The 22797-nt window shown below is 50.8% G+C and overlaps 9 protein-coding genes across 9 annotated transcripts; 3 read left to right on the top strand and 6 right to left on the bottom strand.

Annotated features, from left to right (window-relative positions):
* Positions 1 to 11: 11 nt before the first annotated feature.
* On the bottom strand, positions 12 to 3472 carry BO85DRAFT_489681 (DNA-directed DNA polymerase gamma MIP1; the record flags this gene model as incomplete). Its single annotated transcript, XM_025663618.1, has 2 exons — positions 12 to 3241; positions 3295 to 3472. The coding sequence occupies 2 exons, from the start codon at positions 3470 to 3472 to the stop codon at positions 12 to 14; spliced, it is 3408 nt and encodes a 1135-aa protein (XP_025514213.1).
* A 513-nt stretch (positions 3473 to 3985) lies between these two features.
* On the top strand, positions 3986 to 4603 carry BO85DRAFT_439982 (uncharacterized protein; the record flags this gene model as incomplete). Its single annotated transcript, XM_025658742.1, has 2 exons — positions 3986 to 4346; positions 4398 to 4603. The coding sequence occupies 2 exons, from the start codon at positions 3986 to 3988 to the stop codon at positions 4601 to 4603; spliced, it is 567 nt and encodes a 188-aa protein (XP_025514214.1).
* A 743-nt stretch (positions 4604 to 5346) lies between these two features.
* Positions 5347 to 7806, top strand: BO85DRAFT_64123 (putative CorA family metal ion transporter). The gene is made up of 5 exons (XM_025665552.1): positions 5347 to 7119; positions 7171 to 7244; positions 7293 to 7345; positions 7393 to 7446; positions 7495 to 7806. The coding sequence occupies exons 1-5, from the start codon at positions 5505 to 5507 to the stop codon at positions 7595 to 7597; spliced, it is 1899 nt and encodes a 632-aa protein (XP_025514215.1). The 5' UTR covers positions 5347 to 5504; the 3' UTR covers positions 7598 to 7806.
* Positions 7448 to 10122, bottom strand: BO85DRAFT_497888 (putative transcription factor; the record flags this gene model as incomplete). The annotated part of the gene is made up of 4 exons (XM_025664007.1): positions 7448 to 7976; positions 8038 to 9298; positions 9365 to 9396; positions 9456 to 10122. 4 exons carry the CDS (start codon positions 10120 to 10122, stop codon positions 7846 to 7848), a joined length of 2091 nt encoding a protein of 696 aa, XP_025514216.1. The 3' UTR covers positions 7448 to 7845.
* A 585-nt stretch (positions 10123 to 10707) lies between these two features.
* Positions 10708 to 12535, bottom strand: BO85DRAFT_439985 (uncharacterized protein; the record flags this gene model as incomplete). The annotated part of the gene is made up of 3 exons (XM_025658743.1): positions 10708 to 10880; positions 10941 to 12281; positions 12364 to 12535. The coding sequence occupies 3 exons, from the start codon at positions 12533 to 12535 to the stop codon at positions 10708 to 10710; spliced, it is 1686 nt and encodes a 561-aa protein (XP_025514217.1).
* A 613-nt stretch (positions 12536 to 13148) lies between these two features.
* On the bottom strand, positions 13149 to 15451 carry BO85DRAFT_64173 (putative GTP binding protein (GTPBP1)). The gene is made up of 3 exons (XM_025665553.1): positions 15180 to 15451; positions 13602 to 15120; positions 13149 to 13548 (listed from the first exon to the last, which is right to left on the bottom strand). Exons 1-3 carry the CDS (start codon positions 15231 to 15233, stop codon positions 13247 to 13249), a joined length of 1875 nt encoding a protein of 624 aa, XP_025514218.1. The 5' UTR covers positions 15234 to 15451; the 3' UTR covers positions 13149 to 13246.
* Positions 15452 to 16032: 581 nt separating this feature from the next.
* Positions 16033 to 16552, bottom strand: BO85DRAFT_489687 (U4/U6-U5 snRNP complex subunit LSM3; the record flags this gene model as incomplete). Its single annotated transcript, XM_025663619.1, has 4 exons — positions 16033 to 16067; positions 16131 to 16167; positions 16266 to 16358; positions 16427 to 16552. The coding sequence occupies 4 exons, from the start codon at positions 16550 to 16552 to the stop codon at positions 16033 to 16035; spliced, it is 291 nt and encodes a 96-aa protein (XP_025514219.1).
* Positions 16553 to 16770: 218 nt separating this feature from the next.
* On the top strand, positions 16771 to 19427 carry BO85DRAFT_450949 (uncharacterized protein). Its single transcript, XM_025660489.1, has one exon. The coding sequence runs from the start codon at positions 16845 to 16847 to the stop codon at positions 19074 to 19076; it is 2232 nt and encodes a 743-aa protein (XP_025514220.1). The 5' UTR covers positions 16771 to 16844; the 3' UTR covers positions 19077 to 19427.
* Positions 19391 to 20992, bottom strand: BO85DRAFT_400700 (PIG-L family deacetylase). Its single transcript, XM_025657132.1, has 2 exons — positions 20424 to 20992; positions 19391 to 20348 (listed from the first exon to the last, which is right to left on the bottom strand). The coding sequence occupies exons 1-2, from the start codon at positions 20659 to 20661 to the stop codon at positions 19681 to 19683; spliced, it is 906 nt and encodes a 301-aa protein (XP_025514221.1). The 5' UTR covers positions 20662 to 20992; the 3' UTR covers positions 19391 to 19680.
* Between the last annotated feature and the right edge of the window lie 1805 nt (positions 20993 to 22797).

The following is a 22797-nucleotide window of genomic DNA, read 5'->3' on the forward strand; positions in this document are numbered from 1 at the left end:
ATGTATGACCACTAAGCTCGGGCCGATGGTCTCGGTTTCCAATTCTGACGGTTGAAGCTAACCTGGGGAGACCGGCTCCCTTGGGGAAGGCTTTTGAAATCAGGATAGAGACTTGGCCCGATGTCCATCAGAATGGCCTTTTGTGGTTCTGCTGCCACCGGGCCAGAGGCTCTTGCACGGTTGATGGGCGAACGCGCGTTTGGGGGCGTCAGCGTGGACTTTTGTTTAGTAAGATCCTTGATTATGTCTCGGAGTTCGTTGTCGTCCTTCGAGATCTGAGCGCGGATAAAAGCTGGGTGAGAAGTCTGAAGTGCGGACATGACTGACGGTCGTGGCGTATACTCGTATTGCTGAGGGTTGGGTGGTGAGATGGGGGTGATGGTGGGATCAAGGAATGCCTTTTCGTTCTTGTCCAAGAGCCGAGCGACGTCAAGACTCTCACCGTGGGGAATCTTGTGCGGGTGGGATGGGGTTACACAGTCCATATCAACCTCTTTCCGCAGGACGTGGTCGATGTCCACAGCTGAGAAGTACGCGCAGGACTGGGGAAGGTCGTTGATCCCGACTTGCTGCGAGAACATTGCACGGGTCCACACATTGGCAACCTGTAATGCCAGCGCAGCTCGATACTTGTCTTCGTCTTTGACTAGATATCTGATCTCGTCATGGACAGTGATTGCCAGACGAGCGGCGATATTGAAGCGACGAATGAGGTAGTCCATAGCGACAATCAAGAGATGGAGATAATCAACGCCAGACGACTGAATGGCCCAGTTAATCCTCGATGTCATAAAGCTTCCCTTGTTAATGAAGCGCCGCATCAGCGCTTCAGTAATTCCGGCTCCAAGTGTAGGTGTTCTGGGCCTCTCTTGCTCAGCGAATTCTTCCAATTTGTTGAAGACAAATGACTCGGTTCCACCCCTCCAGAAAGGACCTTCGCAGAGTATACGGCGAGTCGTACGGGTACCCTTCGTTTCTTTATATAATTTTGTTGCAACCTCCTGGGTCTGCCTTTCTGACATGGACGGATTGAATTGACGCAGCAAAGTAGCGGCGAATTTGACGCCAGCTCCATAGATACGTCCATAGTTAAACACCTTGGCATCGTTACGTGAGATACCCAGGATCTGGGCAGTTCGGGAGTGCATATCAGTCCCTGCTGCCTTCGATCCTTCTAGTGTCATAAACCCGATGGCGTTGCCGCCGTGGATCTGGAACTGGGCATCCCCAACAAGACTGGCAATCCATAGTTCCTGAGAATCGACATCTGCGCCGACAAAAGAGTAGCCAGGCGGAGCTTTGATCATGGCCTTGAGCTCAGACCCGACACGGTTCCCTTTCGCATTACTGGCTGTAAGCCATGTGTTTTCAACTGCCCTTCGGGTGATGGTTCCCATTGGAATGATCTGTGGCAGGATGAACCCGAGCCGGTGGTCTGTCTTGCTACTCGATGCCTGGTCTCGCACTTCGTCCTCGTAAACTACCATTTGACCCATGATACGGTCACGAGCACTGATCCAGTAAGAGCAGGATGCATTCATCTCTAGCGCCTCCTTGGCGAGGGCGTACTGGGATGAGAGCGTTCCACGTTCAAAATACTGCATGTACCCTTTCGCTAGAGGGTTTGTACACCGTGCTTGAGGGCCATCCTTGTGCGGAAGTTTGAAGTAAACATGTTTTCTGTCATTCTGCAATTCGGGATTCTTCTCCTCGGACATGTCGCATAGAACGACAGGCTGGTTCTCATAATTCTTGACAAGCTCGCGCGGGACTTTGAAAGTCCACCCATACTTATCAGACCATGTCAAAGGGTAACCGTCCCAGGACAGCTTGAGAAGTATAGGCGCGATACGAGTACGCACAGACAAGTTGATGTCTGATGTGTTGGTGGCAAACAGATCTTTATACCATTTCGGCATACCCGGCTTCTTCTGCCTGGCAGCGGGTCGCGGAGGGTCGCCTTTCTTCTTTCCTTTGATCATCTTCACCTCCTGGCCGGACCAGTCCAACTGCCGCAGCCAGGGATCATTCGTATAGATGTCCGGAGAGTCCTTGACTTTTAAAGCTTCCTCGCAAAGTTCGATCATTTTTCGCTGAACATCCTCAAGACGCTGGTGATAGGTTGCTTCCGCATTGGCGATGTACTCCTTCCAAGTCTCATTCACCGGCAAAATTACCGAAGAGAGATGTCGAAGGGCGCCAAAGCTGACAGGGTGCGGGCAGACTTCAAGGAAGTTAGGGAATACTTTCTTGTACACTCGGTGGGTAATGGCAACATCCGCTGCACAATAATCGAGCAGTTCCTCCAACTTCCCCAGGATTCCGTCTCTGTCAAGTTCACCGAAATAGTCACGTTGCGCCTTGTCAATCGTAACATCACAATGGAATTTGGCCACGTCACGAAGCGAATTCACCGAGCTCCTTCCTACCCAGAGTTCTTCTTCCTCATCACTGAGCATCTTACTTTCTAGTAGGGCTGCCAGCTCAACCGAGTTACTCTCACTCGCGATCTTGTTTCTCAAGTCCCTATTCTTCTTGTGCCGCATCCAGGTAGGTCTCTGCTGTGAACACATACCATTCACAGCCACGTGAAGGGACATGGTATCAAGAAAGAAGTTGCGAGACTGGGCCATATCATACTCCTCAAGAACGCGAGCGCGATCATAACCAATATTATGGCCCACGACAATTCGCGGCTTCGACGGGTCTCCGAGGGGAACGAGCTGGACCGGGTTTTCCGACTCTCCTAATAACCAGGGCGATATCCAAGCATACCAAGCCGTAGGACTAACAGCGCAAGCCATAACAGCAAAAGAATGCTCCTTGTACATGACTTCGGTGTCGAACGTCAACATGGCCTCATTCGGTGCATCAACCGCTTCCCACGAGCCGTCGCTGCTGTACTTTGTCCATCCACTGCGTTTAATCCATTTGCGCGGCTTCTCCGGAGAGTTCACCACGGCGTACTGCTTGGAATAGGAGAGATAGGGCTCCGATGCATCCATTCCCAGTTTGTAGAAATGCTCATCAAGCGATTGCCCTTGAAGGGCGGGCATGTCAAAGGCGATGGGCTCCGCGGCATCTTGTGACTTTCCAAGTAAATCGTGCCTTGACAGATGTTCCTTTGACAAAGCGACCAGACTGGGATCTGGCGGTTCTGCTTTCTGAAGAAATACTTGGGAGTAGACATGGTCGCTTAATTGTTGGACTCCGATCTCGTTGAATCTAGCGGAAGCGGGGACTGCGAAATCAGTATATAGGGCTTTCGCAACTCAAAACAGCTGAAACACCCACCTGCAAGAGATTCCCGTTTAGGTGCCTCATCAGAAGTATGCGCTACAGACTGTGTCGCAAGATACCTTGCTAGCAATGATGAAGATTGTGGCCGTACGATGCGTGGCGAGCGCAATCTCTGCGAACAAAAGCGTAGGACATCCCTACGACAGGGAGTGCAGGGATGACTCCAGAGCATTTTCTTCATGAATTATAGAAAGATGATTATCCCCATGACATGGTAAATAACGTAGGCGTCGCAGCCAATGCTGCGTGATAGTAAATGCGACGAGAGGGACGGCCGGCTTTCCAGGAGCGCTCGTACTTTCTTTCCTATCGCGGAATAATCCCAGCGTCATGATGGAAGATTCCCGGATTATCCTCTCTCCGGATAAATGTCACCGCCTACTCCAATGGGCGGCCGAGTGTTATCGGGCATCGATAAGCCGCCAACTATTTCTCCGATCGCCTCGCCTCCCCTCGTCACCTTAACTGCACTTCTCGCTTACCTGCGCTACGAGCTTGCTCAGTACTGTCTGGGAGATGAAGCAGCAAGATTTACCCGCCGAGGTACAGGATTTTTTAGTCTCTTGACATATCGCCACAACCACAGAGCACTTCTCAGCGCCTGGCTGCTCTTACGGAGTTTACCCTCGCTCCCTCACTAGTCCCGACAGTACGGATCCAATCGACTCTCGAAGCACTGATTAAAATGGACAGCGCATCTCCCAGGCGTCGGGCTTCAGCTGCTCGTCACCTTTCCTTAGAACCCTCACCCCCCGCTCATCGTCGGCTATCTCACGAAAGCATAGACGCACTAGAAGCCTCTGGCCACCAAAAGAAGCGCCGTCGTACCAGTCATTCTGGGCGACAGGAGAATGCGCCCCCGGATGCAGTTGACCTGACGGCGGCAGAGGATATGGACCCTGTGTCAAGGACACAAGCCAAACAACGAGCAGATGTTATCCTCGCACAGCAGTCCCTAGATCATAACAAAGGGGAGTCTGTTCTACTTGCATACAAGTGTCCTGTCTGCATGGACACCCCGGTTGATGCTACCAGTACTGCATGTGGTAAGTTTTTATTGTTGCGATATTGCGGGCTATCTAGCTGACTCAATCAAGGACATCTTTTCTGTCACAAATGCATTATGGATACCCTGAAATTCAGCGAAGCACAACGGTCGGATATGTCCGGAAAAGGCCCACGGGGCACTTGCCCCGTGTGCAGAAAATACCTCTCGCGCAATGACTTGCCCGGTCCGAAGAGGAATCTCGTACCTCTTCAAATCAAACTTACGACTAGAAAGAGGACAGAGACCGCGCAATGAGCAGTCATTGTGCATATCAGTTCATGACCGTTCCATTCAGCAACTCCCAACTCGCTTTCGGGGCATTATGGGTTACAGAAGGGAAACATGACGACTTGAAGATATGGAAGTGAATGTCTAGCGGCCATTTACTTCCTCGCATCATGGTTATCGGGCCAATTACCTCTGTGTTGAAGATCCTGCTCTTGTGAAGTATCCATGAGGGATAACCCCGGTGACTTCAGCTTGGTGGATTTTAGAAACCTTGGCTTGAACCTGGAAAAGGGGACCAAGGCAAGATTCGCCGTGACACGGCGAAATTTGTATTAATCCGACCAGATCGGTACAGCGAGTGTCTCGTTTTAGGCGTTCTCGGCATACTTTAGCATACTGTGTGTGGAAGACAAATCCTGGGGCGTGGCCCGGAGGATACCACGGCTCTTGCATAGACTAAACCGTCGCGCCCGGGCTTTAAGGAATAAGCTTACAGAAGCCAAGACTGATCGTGCAGTAGTAGCTTGTCCATCCACTAATGAGATGAAAACTTGTCTACTCCGTATTTTCCCTTCCATTCTGGTGTAAGCAGCACTCTGTTGATTTACCATCTGTCGATCTTTAAAGAATGCGGATTTCCTTGCCGTTGGAACAACCAGTTGGGTCCGTGTCCCGCGGCGACGTCATTCCCCCGCGAAGGAGAATAACGGATTAGCGCTCTTTCCGTCTTAGCCATCTTCCCTTCTATTCTCCTATTCAGAAGCTTATATCCACTAGCCTTTGCCAGCTCTGGGTTAACTTCTCTCCCACCTCTGTGAACCACTATGGCATATGTCACTGCTTGCGAGTGCCCTTCATTGCTGGCACCGATTCACCCTTACTGAGTGCCTCTACTACACCCACGAGCAGCATTGATTACATCGCAAGCATGAGTATCTACTCGCAAGATCATGCGCAGTCGGCAGCGGGACTGCAGTCGTCTCAAGACATAGCTGATATCGAGGCAAATCCGCGCACCCCCAATCCGCCCATATCACCAACTTCTAAGGCGCCGCCTTCGCCTCCCCCTGAAACTTTCACCACGGCCGCCAGGCTCAACTCCCGTGAAACTGTCCGAAATCGACTTCGACGCTCCACCACCGCTCGCTCGTACTATCGCGAAGATGGCGCGCTCGATCCGAACTGGCAGCCAGGGACGGAACCAGGCATCGATCCAAGCCAGCCGCTTCCTGCGTATAGCACAGAATGGATGGCCTCAACGCCCGCAGAGTTACACGGGACAAGTGAAATCACTGTTGTGGACTTTTCGCAACATGAAATGAGGCAATATGTTCTGGACAATGATACCCTTGAGCCGTTTCTTGCGCGGGAGAGAGAGCCTTGGGTACAATGCAGATGGATCAACGTCAACGGACTCAGTTGGGATGCTATAAGGATCTTGGGTAACGAAAAAGGCCTACACAGACTCGCCATCGAGGACCTAATAAATGCAACAAATCGCACCAAAGTTGACTGGTACTCCGACCATGCATACATTGTGCTAAAGCTCCAGAAATTGATAAAACTCAAAGAAGATGACAGTGATTCTGAGGATGAGGAAGATGAAAATACACACTGGACGAATGAGCGCAAAAGTTCGGCAAGCAGCATTTCCCTGAGAAGGCCTACTAAGAGAACACTTGTGTTGGAGGCATTGAAGGACCTTTTCCGGCCGAAAACCCGCGAGGACAGCCCTGATGAACAATACCCTGGAAAGGATGCCCCCTCAGGTAGGGGGAATTCTACTTCCAAGGCATCTAATATTGATGATGGTGCCAACGTTAAGTTCACGCCTCGGAGCATCCAACGTTACCGAGGTGGCCCGAACGAGGACCGGATAGCCTTCATGGAGCGCCATGCTATACTGGCGGCAAAGGGACTCTGTGTTACTCTGGAACAGGTCTCAATTTTCTTACATGCGGATAATACGGTGACTTCCTTTTTTGAAACGAGTGCCGATGATATTGAGGGTCCAATAGTCCGACGTCTCAGCACCCCGGAGACGATGTTGCGCCAGTCGTGCGATGCTAGTATGGTCGTGCAAGCCATTCTGGATGCTATCATAGACTTGGCCATACCAGTGACCACAGCTTATCAAGATGTCATTGGTGACCTTGAGCTCGAGGTACTGACAGATCCAGACGTGGATCAGTCCAAAAGCTTGTATGTCCTCACTTCAGAAATTGCAATCCTCCGAAATTGCATGCAACCAATCGCGACTGTCATCAATGCCCTTCGTGACCACCGGTCCGACCCTGTGCATACTCCTGGGCTGGGAGTGTTGAGGAATGTCGGAACCGCGACTCCTACAAATGATTGGAGTCCATATATTGGAACGGCCACACCAAACCTGAAAAGCCTGAGCGGATCGAGCGTCTCCATCAGTCCAATGTGTCATACATACTTGGGAGATGCGCTAGACCATTGTATAACCATAGTGGAAGGATATGATCAAATGAGAAGGGCTGCTGACAATATGATCGACCTGATCTTCAATACGATTGGTGAGTGTGAATCATGCCATCGGGATTTCGTCCGAGGCTTACAGTAACTAGGCGCTTATCAGAACGAGAGTATGAAGCAACTCACCATTGTGACATGCTTCTATCTTCCACTTACCTTCTTAACGGTGCGTGTTTCTTCGCTTGCATACAATGCTTATCTGACTGTAAATCAGGGCTACTTTGGCATGAACTTCACCTCCTTCGCTGGCATAGAACATAGCGATGCGTATGTCTATTATTCCGTCTTGTAGCCATGACTAACCCAAACTCCAGATACTTTTGGATGATTGCCGTTCCTTTTGTGTTCGTCACAACCATCTTCTTGATGTAAGTCTTACTTTGGCGTCAGTGAATAGCATCACTAACCCCCCACAGGCGTGACAAGCTGCAGCGTTACTTGGTGTTGCTTGCCCAGAAACGGCTGATAACCAGCTCTAGAAGGAGCAGACAGAGAAGGAGGGCCACCGAGAGGACATAGCCTTGTCATCCTCGCTTAACTATCATACTTGTAGACCATCGGTAAAGACATTGTATACAGCCACATAGAGCTAATGATCACGATACAAAGCTTCTAGCATCATACGGATTGTGGGAGCCTTTAGTATGTCTATTGGTACCTCTGATTACTGCCAGACCAACAACGTGGCCATAAATCAGAGTCATGTGCAACAATCAAGCCATTACCAATCATCACACTTCGCATTCCCATATTAAACTGGTATATCCTCAGCGGGAATAAGTATCAAAATTCTCTGCATCCGGCCATTGCATCTGCAACCAATCATCCATGGAGAACGCGAAATCCAATCCCACGCCGTCTTCTGGCACTAAAATTGACGGCATCACATAATCATCAACTGGTCACCACATTACCCATTAGCAAGCAAACATAAACCTAAACCACACCATTCAACTTACCATCTTGTACACCCACACTCTGACCCACTCCCAACCCTACCCCCAAGTCACCATCATCATCAACCTTACACTCCCCCACCCCCGCAAGAGTAAGACTAACAACCTGCGCCGCCCTCGCCGCCTCGCGCGAAGTCGCCGTCGACCCACGACGCAACCAAATAGTCCTCGCCGTTCTCAAAGCATTCAGCACCTCCTCTCCCCTATCTAAAAGCCCTCCACAATGCACCAACGAGCAAAGAATCATCGTCGCAGTCAGAAACAAATGCGTCATACTAGAAGTAATCCGCCAATGCATATCATGTAATTGACCCCCTCTGCAAGTCTCCTCGTCGAGGATGTGTTGGATACGTAGAGCGCCGAGTGATGCGTCGATACAGGCGGTGCGGGAGTATGCGCATTGAGGATTTTCCGAGTGTATCTCACCCGAAGGGGTAGTTGCTATGTTGAGGAACCGACGATGGAGCATGATTTTCCCTTTATATAGGAGATGTTGGAGAAATAGTCGGGACATGATCACCTGTGAGGAATCGGTTATGCTCGCTTGTAGGGGTTTGAAGCGGAGAGGGGGAGGGATGTTGGAGACGGCGTCGTGAAGGGTCTTGTCCGCTTGCATTACTTCTGCGTAACTTGCTGGTTGGACTGCGTCTGCTAGGTTGGATATACTGCCTAGAGCTAGGAGCATGCGTCTTCGCGCGATGAGTTCCAGTGTAGTGGTGCGTTCTGTTTCTGGTCGGCTGGGGGGTAGTGTAGTTAGGGATGGGGTTAAGTCTGTATCGAAGAGGTTTCGTGGCTCGGCGGTGTCCCATTTCCAGTCGGAGATCATTCGCGGCATGCCCATTTGGCTGGATAGGAGGATGTCGCTTGTTAGTACGGTAGTCCATAGACGACGGCGCATTTCGCCTTGCAGTGGGGAAAGATTGGGGAAATGGCTGGGATCGCGATGGTAGCCCATGCGCATGGCGAGGTTGACTTCGAGGCCGAGTAGGAACCAGATGTTGCGGTTCGCGTCCGGGTTCATTCCGTACTCGATGTATACGTAGTGGACTAGGGTCTCGAGGACGTAGGGGCCGGGCTTGGTGTACTCGCCTATCATGAGGCACTGGACGATCTTTTCCCGGTAGAGTTCCAGTTGGAGGGTTTTCTGCTCTTCTTCGGAGCTGTCGGTTACGTCGGAGGCCATTACCGCTAGGCAGATCATGCTGAAGAGGAGGCCGATCCATACTATTGGCGTGCTTGTGGAGTCGGTCCAGAAGGATTCGTACTATGGTGTTTGTTAGTAACGATTGGAAGAATGGTCGATGATGTTGTTCGGTTCGTATCAACTTACCTCTTGAAGAAAGCTAGGCCCGTGGACCGCTGCTAATCATCCGGAATCAGTGATACTGTCGCTAGAGCGGGATATGGCAGGGGGTTCTCACCAGAAGCGACCAGGTCGAGATAGTTGAAATACTTCGAAATATACCGGTCAATAGCGGCCTTTGGTGGCAGTGCGGCGATAATTTCAGCCCGCGAGGCAGCCCGTTCACATCCGTAGAGCAATAACGCATGTCGGTGGGATGGTTTCATACTCGTTTCTTCAATAGACTCGGCCATTCTGGCTTGTTCTTCACGATCACAGTGCGCCTTCAGGTCGGCAATGCTATCCAGAATGGCTGCCCAGTGCTCACCGGCCACATACTGAAGCTCTGAGTCGGTGATTTGCATGCTGCCGCAATCCGACTGTGTATCTAGGACACTACCACCGGGCCCTGGTCGAGTACTGCTGCTGGGAGTGGCATCCGGGGTGGCAAGCTGTCGGACCTCGTCATTGTTGACTCCGTCGGGCATCAAGGACTTAACAAGACGCTCCAAGTGGACTAGCCGGTCATGAAGTCCTGCAGGTGTTCCAACGGGTGTAGGATGCAATAAGGATGCTGGTGGCTTCCGGGCCACATAGACGCATGAGTGACCGCGTGCGACGCAGCTGGTACAGGGCTGTAGTCGATCGCATCGAGTCTTGCGCTGGCGGCAGGCAATGCACGAAAATTGAGGCTTATCACGCCGTCGACGAGGTTTTAGAGCGGGAGTCCCGGAAGATGAGGACATTGAGATGAGTGATGAATGGTGAAGCAGACAAAGTGTTGTTAGTGATGGGGAGTCAGCGCGGCCTTAATACTATATCAACTAGTAGTCGAAGGACCCGGCACTATCTTAGTTGGAGACAGCAGCCCAATCGGAGGAACATCGCATATACGGAGACACCCTCCGATTAGCTAGAATGAGTGATTCCACGTGTGATGAGGATTCTACAGGAAGGATATAGTGTAGCATTGAAGTGTGTAATGGTAGCTCACAAGTAGCTCTTGGAAGACTGCAAGTACAGATTGAGTCCATAAGACTTAACTGCTGTCGGCACTAGATCCAGATAAGATTGTAGGATAATCGAATTGCATTCTACCCAGGATATCAATACATTTGCCAGAAAGACACATAATACATTCATTTTCCCTCCTGATATTGTGTTCCAAACATGGTAAGGAACGTAATCATGAAAATAACTTCAGATATTACCGCGCCGACCGTGTCCAGTTCCCAAATCCAAAAATGCTCGTAACTTGTGTGTCACCGTTAAACCATTCAACCTCGAAATAACAACCAATCAACATAATGATAGCATATCAGGCATCTCATTTATGCCTTCGTGCCGTTGCCGTTTCCGTTACCATTGTGATGAAGAACCTTGGACACTTTCTCTTTCAGCTGAGTAATGGGGCCGTGATGCTGGTGACCGTTTCCGTTGGCCTTGTTCTTCTGTGCTGCTGCAGCGGCGGCTCCCTCGCTGGAACTTTTGCTGGTATCGGGTCCTATCATATGGTTAGTAAAACTCGAAGTTTTCTTGAGTGATAAGACAGTGCTATACTAACCTGATGGTTTCGAGCGGCTGTACCCACGATCCAAACGCTTCTCAAACTCGTAGGGCTCCCGCGCGGGAGTCTTAGGGCCTTTCAGAGCTTCCTCGCTGACTTTGGTGTTCTTGGGAAGCTTGTCCCCGGTGTCGTCTGCGCTCTCTTTGCCTTTCTTCAGGGAGTCAACACCGTCTTCTTCGGTCATTCCTGCGCCGCTGTCTTTCTGGGCAGAGCCAACCGCGGCGCCGCTCTCATCTTGCGTTGACTTGTCCTGATAAACCCGAGCTTCTTTATTCGGCACCTGGCTCCTTGCGTTTACTGAATCTACTCCACTGGGAGTGGACTCGGATGCTGATGGAGTTGACTTGGCTGCGGACAGTCTCTCTTGTTGGGTATCCCGTGCCTTATCAATGTTGCCATAGGCACTCTGCTTTCCGACAGAGCCCCCCGCCATCGCTGAGCTAGGGGATGTGCTATCCTGCTGCATCGAGCGGGCTCTAACATCGTCGTCATTGACGCTCTGAACAGCTCCTTGACCGGCATTGCTCTTCATTCCCTGTTGTCCAATGACGCCTCCAGCCACACCTCCAGCCATGCCTCCGGCAACCGCTTGTCTGCCGTACTCATTCTCCTTCTGCATTGATTTGGCCGCGTCATCTGGCATGCGCTGAGCAGATTGTGCAGCGCTTGAGATTCGTTGGTTTGCCGTATCCTTCTTTATCGATGTAGGAACCCTCACTTGCTCTTGTGCATCCACGTCATCCTGAGCCACCTGTCCGGAATAGGCATAGGCGCCAGTAGGGCCCGAGACGTTCGACTTGCTCGAGACTCCCTGTTCCCTGGCCGCGGAGACATCCTCACGAAGATCCGTGGTGTCTTGGACTCCTTGTCCGGAATAGGCATACGCGCCAGTAGGACCCGAAATGTTTGATTTGCTTGAGACTCCCTGATCCCTGGACGCAGAGGTATTGTCACGAAGATCAGTGGTGTCCTGGACTCCTTGTCCAGAGTAGGCATACGCGCCACTAGTGGCCGAGGACGAACCCGCAGTGTTTCTGCTCTTCTGGGTATACTGGCTTCCCATACCGGAGGCATGGCTTCCTTGACCATAGGTGGAGGTCTGGGTTCGCTGCTCAGGAACGGCAGCTTGAGACTGCCCTTGTTTGATACCAGAGGAAGCGCCTCTTATGGGGTAGTTCATCTGCTGACCCTGGTATGGCTCACTGATGAAAACTTCCTTGAAGCCGAAGTCGGCATTGCTGGGTGACTTGGGGTTGCGGGCGTGATCAGCATCGGTAGATGCAAGTGGTTCGGGGATGACAGCGGTGTTATCCTTTGTCCTCGGAGCACCAGGTTGTTCTAATTGGTGTTAGCTTCACTTGATCATTCAATGGTTCGTGATTCGTCTGACAAGGCATGAAGTGATTAATGAGGTTCTTACCATCACGGTTTCCGGCATCATAAGGATCGGTGGCAGTTCCTCTGCCTTGGATTCCAGATAGAGGCTCATCGCCATGCTGCTGGTTTGATAGGCTATCGGGGGTTTGGTTAGGATGGACCTCGTTCCAAAGAGCATTCGAGGCGTTGTTGAAAGTTCGATTTATGGTCTCCATGTTTATATGCGTGGGTGAAATCAATTGTGTGATATTTGGATGAAATGTAAGCTTAAGCTACTTCAGAAGTGCTGGACGCCTCGTTTATGAATGGTCGGAGGCGATAATCATAGAACCTTGTGTCGTCAGAGCTGTGGGTGGGATCATAAGAAGGCTGGTTAATCTGCGGGATGCGGTTTTTCTAGAAAGGCAAGAGAATAGCAATACATTATAGTACGTCAGTGGCACGAGGCGAAAGCAGCGCAAACAGAACAAGCATATGAGGAGAACATAGTGTCGATCGCAGAACCCGCGATGTCATCACTCCATCCCGTGACGTCAAGGAACGTCACCTGTCACGTGGGTAACACTGGACCGACCAACTGGCACCGACAATGCAAGAGATGGAGCAGCAGACCAAAGTCAATTAGAATTCTATGGACAAAGAGAGAGACCCTTGGGGGCTGCACAATTGGAACGGTGACTCGTAGATACTTCGTCTGCCTCATTCGAACGCCACCACAAAATGCACACTAGAAGCAAGCAAATAATGAAAACACACTATGAAATATTCGCAGTAAGAATGCAATACCCTACAACCCAATATCAGTGCCAAATATGAATCAACCTGACCTTCGCGCACAAGAAATTGCGAAGGTCTCGTAGCCGAATATGGACGCCTCTGTCGATCTCAAACTATGAATGTATCGGGTAAGAGAGCCACGGAACCTGTCAGGCTTGTTTGCTCATTTCCGCGGCATTCTTCGCCTCTGGGTTCAAAGGCTGTTTGGGATCGTATCCCACACTTTTAACAACTCCTAGTCCCTTGGTCTTTCCCTCCCGGAAAAGCACTCGATCCCCGGGGGCCAAGAATTCGGGACGCTGTACAAATCTGAACGCAACCAACGCGCGGTCACCGCCCCGAATGAAGGGACGATCAATGTCAATGACAGAGCATGTTTGACTTACTGCGCCGACATGCAGCATTGCTTGATACCGAGGCTTGATCGTGGTGGCGTGAGATATGATTAAGACTAAACAATCAGTACATCAGAATGAGTAGAAAGGGAACAACTAGGAGACGCACCCTCAGCGACGAACTCCCTGTAGACTTTCGGGGGCTGGTCCAACTTCTTGAGAACAACCATGCCCTTACGGACCTCCTTCCGTCGGACACGTTTCAATGCGAAAGAGCCCGACTGGCCTGCAAAACAAGCGTTGACCTGAATACGCTTGCGCTCAATGGACTTGATCGTGGTAGTCGTGAACTGACCGAGAGAGTCAGGCCCGACCAAAACGGTATCGCCAGCGTGTATCACACCCGACTTGGCCACCCCAGATACAACTGTACCCACATGAGGCACGGAGAACGTATCATTGATGAGGAACTCGAACGGAGCATTCACATTGTATTGGCCGCGGTGAGGAAGGATATTCAGGAACGTCCGCACAAGGTCCAGGTTCTCTCCAGTGACGTTGGACACCTGGAAGATCGGGCAGATCCGCTGGCTCACAAACTGTGTCGCCGTGTTGATGGTTTCTTCCATGTCCTTCACGAAAATGGGAATTTTACGAGAGCCAGGCGACTTGAGAAGTTTGCTGAGCTGGGAAAGGGTCTCCTCCAAAATCTGCGGTGGGCAAATATCGATCTTGGTGACAATTACCATGACCGGCACGTGTAAAGCCACAGCAATACCCAGGTGTTCTTTGCTCATGCCAATGAGGCCATTGTTAGCCGCGACCATGAGTAAACAATAGTTGGGGCTGCTGCTCAGCATGCCGAAAACCGTAGTTCGCAGGTACCGTTCATGCCCAGCAAGATCAGAGAAGGATATTACTTTGGCGGAACGTCTTCCTATATCTTCCCAGGACATCTTCCGCCCATGAGCGCTGCTGACAATGTCACCACGGCTGTCGAACCCCATTATCTCCATCCCTACCGAGCTGGTCCGACCACTCTCGATTTCGTGCTTGTGGCGGAACAGATTGAGTCGAGCCTTCCCTCGGCCATCATCCAAGTTTCCCTTGACCAGCACACCAAGCATGGTACTCTTACCTGCGTCAACATTGCCAACCACTGCCATGCGGATCTCAGCCATCTCCTCCACGGTGCCCGCTGGCTGCCGGATCAAGAGCTTGCCCCAAGAGCCTTTAATTCGCTCATGCTTTACGCGTGATTCTTCTGGCCCGCCAACATTGTAGGTAACAAGGATCCGACAGTGAGCAGGAAGGGTTTCCGCCGCTTCCCGCAAGCGCTGTAAGGCTGTATTCCACTGGCTAAGATCAAAGGACATGGAATCCCCGCCATCCTCAAGGCCCAGGTCGAAGAGAGTCTCACCATGTCCTTCGTCGATGCGCGTCTGTAGGATGTTGGCCAGGACTTGGATGTCATGGTCTGGCTGTTCACCAGTGCCCAAGAGCAACTCCTTCAACTTGACCGGTTTCGGGGTATCCGTGAGGTCTAGCTGGTCGAGAATATCCAGTTCGGCATGGTCTTCAGATACTGGAGCTGCGCTGGCTGTTTCGTAGCCGCTATCACTGGGCAAATACTGAGCCGCTCGCTGGGCCTGTTGCTTTTCAGCGTACTCGGCGAACTCGCTGAGGGCCTATATGTTGGCTACGTGTTAGCGGGAATGCCAGATTGCTTCGCCGGGGGGATGCGCACAATCTCGCCTCTCCGCCGTTCCTGCAACGAAGGCTTAGATTCAGCCGTCCGCATTTTGATGGCTATATTGGTCGATGATTAAGATGATGGCGAAAGAAAATAGTTCGGAGCAAAGGCACGTTATCGATCTGCGATATGATGTGTCACTCGGTCGGGTGGAAGATGGATGATCGCCGCTGGCGCACTCAGACACGTATTCGTGTTATCATAGCTCTATGTATAAATACGAGGATCAGGTAGGGAGTAAGGATAAGCAAAACAGAATAAGGATGGCAATAAGGGTCTGGAGCTGGATAGGTGAATGAGAAGGTGGTTTGTGAATGATATGCTAGGAGGGAAGAGATGTACAGCGAGTGTCGGGAGTGAACCGGGGAAGCTTTATCGATAGGAAAGTGCGAGTCATCGCCGCCTCGTGCGGCCCCCAAGCAAATTATTGAGTCATACGGGCTCAGCACAGTCATTCCCTCCATCCAGCTAAGGCTGTGCTGGAATGATGATTGTCTTTGTCACCGCTACAGTAGCCAATTTTTTATTAGCTGTTTTGGGCCAGGTCGCAAACCAGAAACACTGGTCGCTGCTGTTGGTTTCATCGCTACATATGCCAGTATGGCATGATGCCATGATACCACACGCCTTACACCTTCCTGATGCCTCTATATCTGATATAAAGAAAACCTGCAGGCCCAAGCATGACCGAGTACGTGAATACATTAAAAGATAAATTCGTATAGCCTGGAAACCCTGTAACATCGCCTGGTGTCTTCGTGGTCTCGTATTTCGTAGCTTGGGTGAGGGGTGGCCCCAAGAATATCCGATGTGATCCGTCTTCCTACTTATTATTGCCTTCCAATTCTTATGCCTGAGGAGAAATCAAAACGACAGAGTCTCCTATCGTAAAACGTCAGTATGACAAGGCCCGGGCTCTACCGGGAATGGCATCGCGAAACGCACCTCGAACAAAGAGCATCTCTTCTTGCTTCTTGATGGTCTAAAGACAATCAACCTGCGTTAGCCCAGCGCCGCACTATTATAGTATCACCCAAATTGATTGTACTATAACCGAGGTAAATGGATAGAGCGACGTACTCGGAGGATCTCTTGCTCGTTCTCGTCTTCCTCCACCACGTAGATGGTCTCCTCAACATCTCCTAGCACCAGGTTGCAATGGCTATCGTATGCCTACCCAGAACCATCTGTCAGTAAAAGCCACGTAGCCCAGAGGCCGGGGGTGAAGGCGTCAAACTCACATGGAGACGGCCCTTGAGCTCGCGATCGCCGCGCAGCTTGACGAAGACGATTTCATCGAGCGACAGGCGCACCAAATCTAAGGGCTCGGAGACGGACGATGTGCCCGCATCCTCGGTGTCGGCCATGTCGAGGTCGAGGGTGGGTGGGTGGAAAAGGAGAGACTGAAGCGTTAAGCTAAGCGAACGAAAGGAAGGGGGGAAGGATCCAAGCTGCAGCGTGTACAGCAGACGCGGGACATGGATGGTGAAAAAGGCTACAGAGTCTGACAGGGATCTGGCCCGCCAAGACCACAACAAGCGGCACCTCCTCATTTACTCCGCTTTTATAGTCGCAGCTCGTTTCCCCCCGACTTCTGACGGCCTGAACACCCCCGGCTTTTTCCCTACGTTCTTTCTTGTTTCCTGTCCTCAATTCACAATGCTAGGGTTCATTCGTACCAGTGAGAGCTTGGGCTCTCATTTGGTGTGTCCTACGTACCGTCGATGTCGATTAACCCACCTACCTCGCTGTTCTCCACTTCTTATACTTCGGGATCCTACGCGCCGCCAACGATCATCCGGATCACATTTACATCTTCGTTATCGGAACGACGACAGCAGCAATCATTCTAGGAACAAAGGCTGGTTCGCTAATAGACATGCTCCACAGCTGGGACGGGGAGGCACGGACATACTGGAACCTGGTCAGGTTGACTTGGGCGATCATGAGATCTCCAATGCACAAGACGACAGAGGGCACGACATTGGGGCTGGTCCCCGGGTCGAGAGCTTTGAGGATGTGAAGAGACGTTTCAACGCTATCCTCCGAGATGGCCAACCAGACCAGGTGATGGATGCGATGCTGGATCCTCGCTTTGAGAGCTTGGTTTGCTTGATGCCACCCAGCACCTTTGTCGAAGTCTTCCATCTCCTCTCCCCGGCTTACTTTATCGATCCCTATCGGGAAATCCATCGTCCCATTCATCCGTCGGCTGTCGATGTCAAGCAGTACAAATCACTGGACTCGATTTTCGACGAATTTGCCAGTAACCTTTCTGCCATCCTGCAAATTAGGTGGGCGGGCGGCCAACCCTTGGGCCTGGCTGAGTACACGCACCTGCTCGATTGCGCACGCTCAATGGGCGACGCCATCATGGCAGACTATATCTGGCAAACAATTAGGGAGGATGGAATGGTGCCGGATTCCCAGTGCTATAACTACTACATGGAGGCGAAAGTCTGGGATAGAGCATACACCGGCTTGGAGAAGTATCGCCTCAGAATGACCCCTTACCTGTATCGGAAGAGGAGATTCTTCGAACCTAACCCCGGATGGCAAGGTTACGGTACGGCTGCCCGGAGTGTGAGAAAGGAAGTGCTGCAGATCTTCAACGAGATGACACAGGAGGGTACCTCGGGGGACACCACCACCTTTGTCAATGTGATCCTTGCGTCAAGTCGAGTTGGCCATATGCAAGGAATCAAGAATGTCCTGCACACCGTCTGGAACATTGACGTCGATGCGCTGCTAGACCAGGTCGATGAGTCGATGCTTCCAGAAGTGACCCCATACGACCGTTCCTCACCGCTGTACCCCACAAACCACCTGCTGTTCGCCGTAGCTCATGCCTTCGGCACCAACAATGACATCCCTGCCGCGCTGCGTACCATAGATTTTATTTCGAACAAATATGACATCCCGGTGCCGGAGAATGTCTGGCTCGAGCTATTTGAGCGATCGTTCGTTTTGTCGCGTCCGAGGTTTGGCCCCGACGCTGAAAGAAATGCGAAGGGCCAGGTTTCATATGACTTCCTCAATTCCATGTTCGAAACAATGACATCCGAGCCTTTCAACGTGCGTCCAACAATCGAGGTACACCATATCCTCGCCAAAACTGCGTGGGATCGCGCCCGGCTGTCAGAATTCCAGCACCATATGGAAGCTGCGTATAATATTTTAAGGGAGACACGAAAGAAGAGAAGAACTGCGAGGTCGATAATAGAGGCGTATCTGGGACAGGCACAAACGGAAATCCTCAAATCACGAGCCTTTGCAGATGCTGTGCACGCATATGACATTCTGCGCTTGCGCACTATGCAGCAAACCGTTGTCATGGAGCGTCTCGCAAGACTATTGCTGATTCACCATCGTTGGCTGGGTCGTCGGAACCAAGCGTGGGAACGGACCCTTCTTCCGCAGGCGCTGGAAGAATGGCGAGACTTTTTGCCGGAGTCCGTGGTATACCATACCCGAGGAGGACTCGTCGAATTCGATGGTGCCACCTCTTGGCGCCAGCGTAATATCAGAACCCATGATAGAGTACCAGTCCGGCGGCCAACCTTCGGAACGAACTTCGAGCTTGATGACGACGCAAACGATATAGACGACGACATTTTCTGGGATTATTATCGACAATCTGCCCCGCATCTTGATCTGTCCATTCCACCCCTGAGAAGGCTTTTCGAGGCTGTACACGAAGACAATGTTAGTAGCACTTACGACGACGAAGCTTTCCTGGCGGAAGAACTGGGATACGAAACTGGCGAGTATGAGATCCCTAGAGCCACCGCAAGGACGCCCAGACAAGCGCGCTCTACCACTCGGGAACGCCAAGCAAGAGAGGACGACGATCCGATAACCACAGGTCCGGGGCCTCTCTCATGGGCTTGATTATAGCTCATATCCGAGCCACTTCGCTTTCTTTCACTTTCTTTATCACCATCTTCATTTTCTTCCTCTCTTCACTTGATAACTTCGATAGTGACTTTCATCTGCGTATCCGGAAAAGTTAACAATTCGCGGATACCTTCACTCAACCCTGATTTCTTTTTTTCGCTTTTCTTTTCTTCATGTCCTGAAGCGGGATATATGATGAGCTGATCTTTGGCTGTCAGTTATGATACCTCATGTGTGCATGTATTGCCTTACCTGAGCGGATACCCTGTCTATATGACATGTTACATATTGAGCTCTTTTATGCTTTTCGTATATTATCATTATTCTTTTGATTGTGAGAGTTTTGTCTTTCAGTAAGCAAAACAGTAGTCAGTATCATATCCTTCGAGTCATGCTGTTCTCAAGACGACAGGGTGCATACCTGTACAGAAATGGGACTTGACATCTGATTATATACCTCAGACAACGTCAGTCCACCAAGGAAACAATCATAATCATATACATACAATGCGGGTGGGTATATGCTACAAAACGCAGGGCACCTATCCAGTCAGTTCACTGATCCTATACCCAGGCACCACCACCACCATCATCATCATCATATCTTCTCCGCCTTCAGATCATTCACCACCATGTACCGACCAATCGTAATCCAGCCCCACCGGAACCACACCATCTGGCTCTGATGGGCCTTGACCATAGCCGACTGCGCAGTCATCCACTCATTAACGGAACTGACGAACAAAAGCCGCGACGGGAGCTGGCCCTTGGAGCCACTACCACCACGGCCCAGAATGGAATGCAGCGCGCCCCGAACCATTGTAAACGGCGCATCCAAAACGCCCGCGTACTTGCGCAGCAGATTCGTCGTGGTAAGCGTATACAGAGTAACCGGACAGGTATACCCCGATTTATCCTTCATCAGGGACCGCAGGAAATGAACAGCGCCGTGGTACAGAGACCGGTGATTAGGGTGGTTGCTGATACCTCCCTTGTCGAAGGTCAAGAGCACGTCGATGGTGGCCGTAGGTGCCGAGTCGGCTTTGTTCGATTTCTTCTTGGAAGAGGTGCTGTCGCTGAGTTCGGGGGCAAAGGCGTGTTCGAGAACAGCTGATACGTCGGACTCGGTCCATTGGACGGTCATGCTGTCGCGGAAGCGGGAGGGGTCGTCGATGATGTATACGTCGGATTCTTGGCGTAGGCCTAGTTGCAGGGCGCTTTTCACGAGCTCCTTTTTGCGGATGTGGCCGAGACCGTCGGCGTCTCCTGTTTCGTGTTGCGGGTTGGTGTTAGTGGCTTTATGTTGGGGGTGTTTGTTCGATGGTCTGTGTGGGTGCTTACCGCTGCTGAGACAGAGGATCTTGAGGTGGTTGCCGTATTCCGGTCTGGTCAGGGCCAGAACCGTGGGCGCGAAGAACATGGCCTCATCGTCCGGGTGGGCGATCAGGAGGCATATCCGCTTGTTGTATAGACGAGGGAATGCACCGCCGAATGGTGAAGACGTGGTTGACGATAGTGTCCAGAAGAGAAACACGGCTAGAATCGCGGAACCGAGAGAGAGTAATGTTGACGGGGACATGGCGTGGGAGTACTCAAAAGGGGCGATTCGGGCGTTGAACTTTAGGGATGAAGGGGAAATAGTCAGGAGTAATTGGATCGTCGGGAGGTTTGACAAATTGTGGGAGAAGCTAGTAGGAGCTCAACGGGGTGCTTTTTTCGGGGGATATTCGACGACCGTTCGCCGCTTGCATGAAATGATGCAAGTGATGCTGGGAGTTGTAATACACCAATTGTTTGGCTATAGCTTATAGGTTGTATTAGTTCATTCAAATTGGGACATCTTTAGGGGAGAGTGACCCCAATGGGTTGGGTGGTGAGGATTAGAAAAAGGGATGAATAGTTGAGTCGTCTCAGGGTCCTGAGTTGACGATCTCTAGAGCTCCATGTCTGCCGGACGCGGAGCTATCACCACGTGACTTACGGATTGAGTACATCGGAAGATAGTTCCAATTGCATTTCTAATTGTAGGAGATTAGTGTGAGAAAATGTTCCGAATTGTGGAATTTATTGATTTATCAGATGCTATGTAGCTTAGTTTATGTAAGTGGCCTCCGCTTTCCAAGTACTAGTACGGTTGGCTAGGACATGTTCATGATGCTGAGAATATATACTAGCATGAGGTCTACTCTGTTACTGTGGGTTATATATATTACTGGTAGTAGTAACTTGACGTGGGTAACATGTACTCCAGCATTCTTCATCACATTGGTACTGAAACATTACATACTTACTTAGTAGCATCAGAAAAGCATCTAAAACCTCACCATGCTTACAAATGCATGGAGGAGCTCCTCCAAAGCCAGTTTGATGAATGCAGCTAGCATTGCTCGTTCCATTACCAGCATTAAGTTCCGACGCCAATGACATCAAAAGTACCAAGTGCCTAGGGTTAATGTGAACCATAAGCTGACTCAAATATCAACATTAGTAATATTAATTATGCTTTTTACCGACATCAAGCATATCCATTTTCAGCAACAGCATACGTATCTCTCAACATCTCAGCTGTCACCTTCCTGATCCGTTTGACACGAATTAGTAAGCTCTATGCGCGGAACAGGAGATTATGGTCCCCACCAATCACATGAATGTCACGGAGCACTTGCATTGCAGGTCTCTCCGCTGACCCAGCCAACCTTCTAAAGTACTAGGATAAGGCTATCACCATGGATTCTTTCGCTCCTAGCCTGGACTGCTTACAAATTCCATGTCGATATACAAATCAAGGAACGACTAGAAGTATTTTTAGGGTGGCATTTGGAAAAGAGACATTGTCTCGGCTCGACGGCATCCAGAGACTGACTATATCGGGCAAAGTACGGAGACCCCGCGGTTCTCCGGTCCCAAAGGACGACCAGTCTAATTAGTAGTACCAGGTACAGCCAATGATGAGGAATGACACTATAATCAATATATTGATCGAGGATTCTAGTGATTCCTTGTCGGTTTCTAGTGTTCCTTCCGCGGATAGAGTCGGCGGTAGCAGGGGCCAGATGAGATAGAGACGTCATCACATGGCCATGATTCAGCTCTCCCTTTCCCGGTCGTCCATCAATGAGTAGCTGGGTCCCGATTCAGTGACTATATTCGCTAGAGATCGGTAGTATGCAGGACAGTCAATGACAGACCGCAAGATAACCCATGTTTGAACGTAGGAGTCTCGAGAGCAGAGTCAGTATACAGTTCTCTCTACCAGTGGCTTCTAGAACTTCCTAGGTTAGATTGCACTAGCACGTGGGACAAGCAACACTGCTTCATTTGGCAGAAACACACGTCCTGTGCAGTTCGGCCGGAGTGAATTCCAAATAGAAGGTTTTGGCTACGAAGGTTCGTGCAAAATCCTATCATCTTCTAAGTTCTCGGGTGCTGATAGCCGGTATTGTAGGGCTGAAAACCCGCGGACACACTCACTGCCAGAGTCGTTCACATGGCAATTGCTGCGCAGCATGCCGCGGGCAGCAGCTATGAACTAGAAATTAATCGTCGAAAACAGCCATAACTATACTGCCGAGCATAGATATTGCGACGCAATCATGTCCAAACGACCAGTCTGAGACCATGGCGGGATCAATGTGCCGAACTTGAACCCCGCGGGGTTCAAGAGCTCTCGAGTCTATTTGATCGTAAGGTTATAAGAAACCATGAATATGCCAAG

Source organism: Aspergillus piperis (assembly GCF_003184755.1).
Source record: "Aspergillus piperis CBS 112811 unplaced genomic scaffold BO85scaffold_13, whole genome shotgun sequence".
Taxonomy (NCBI): Eukaryota; Fungi; Ascomycota; class Eurotiomycetes; order Eurotiales; family Aspergillaceae; genus Aspergillus; species Aspergillus piperis.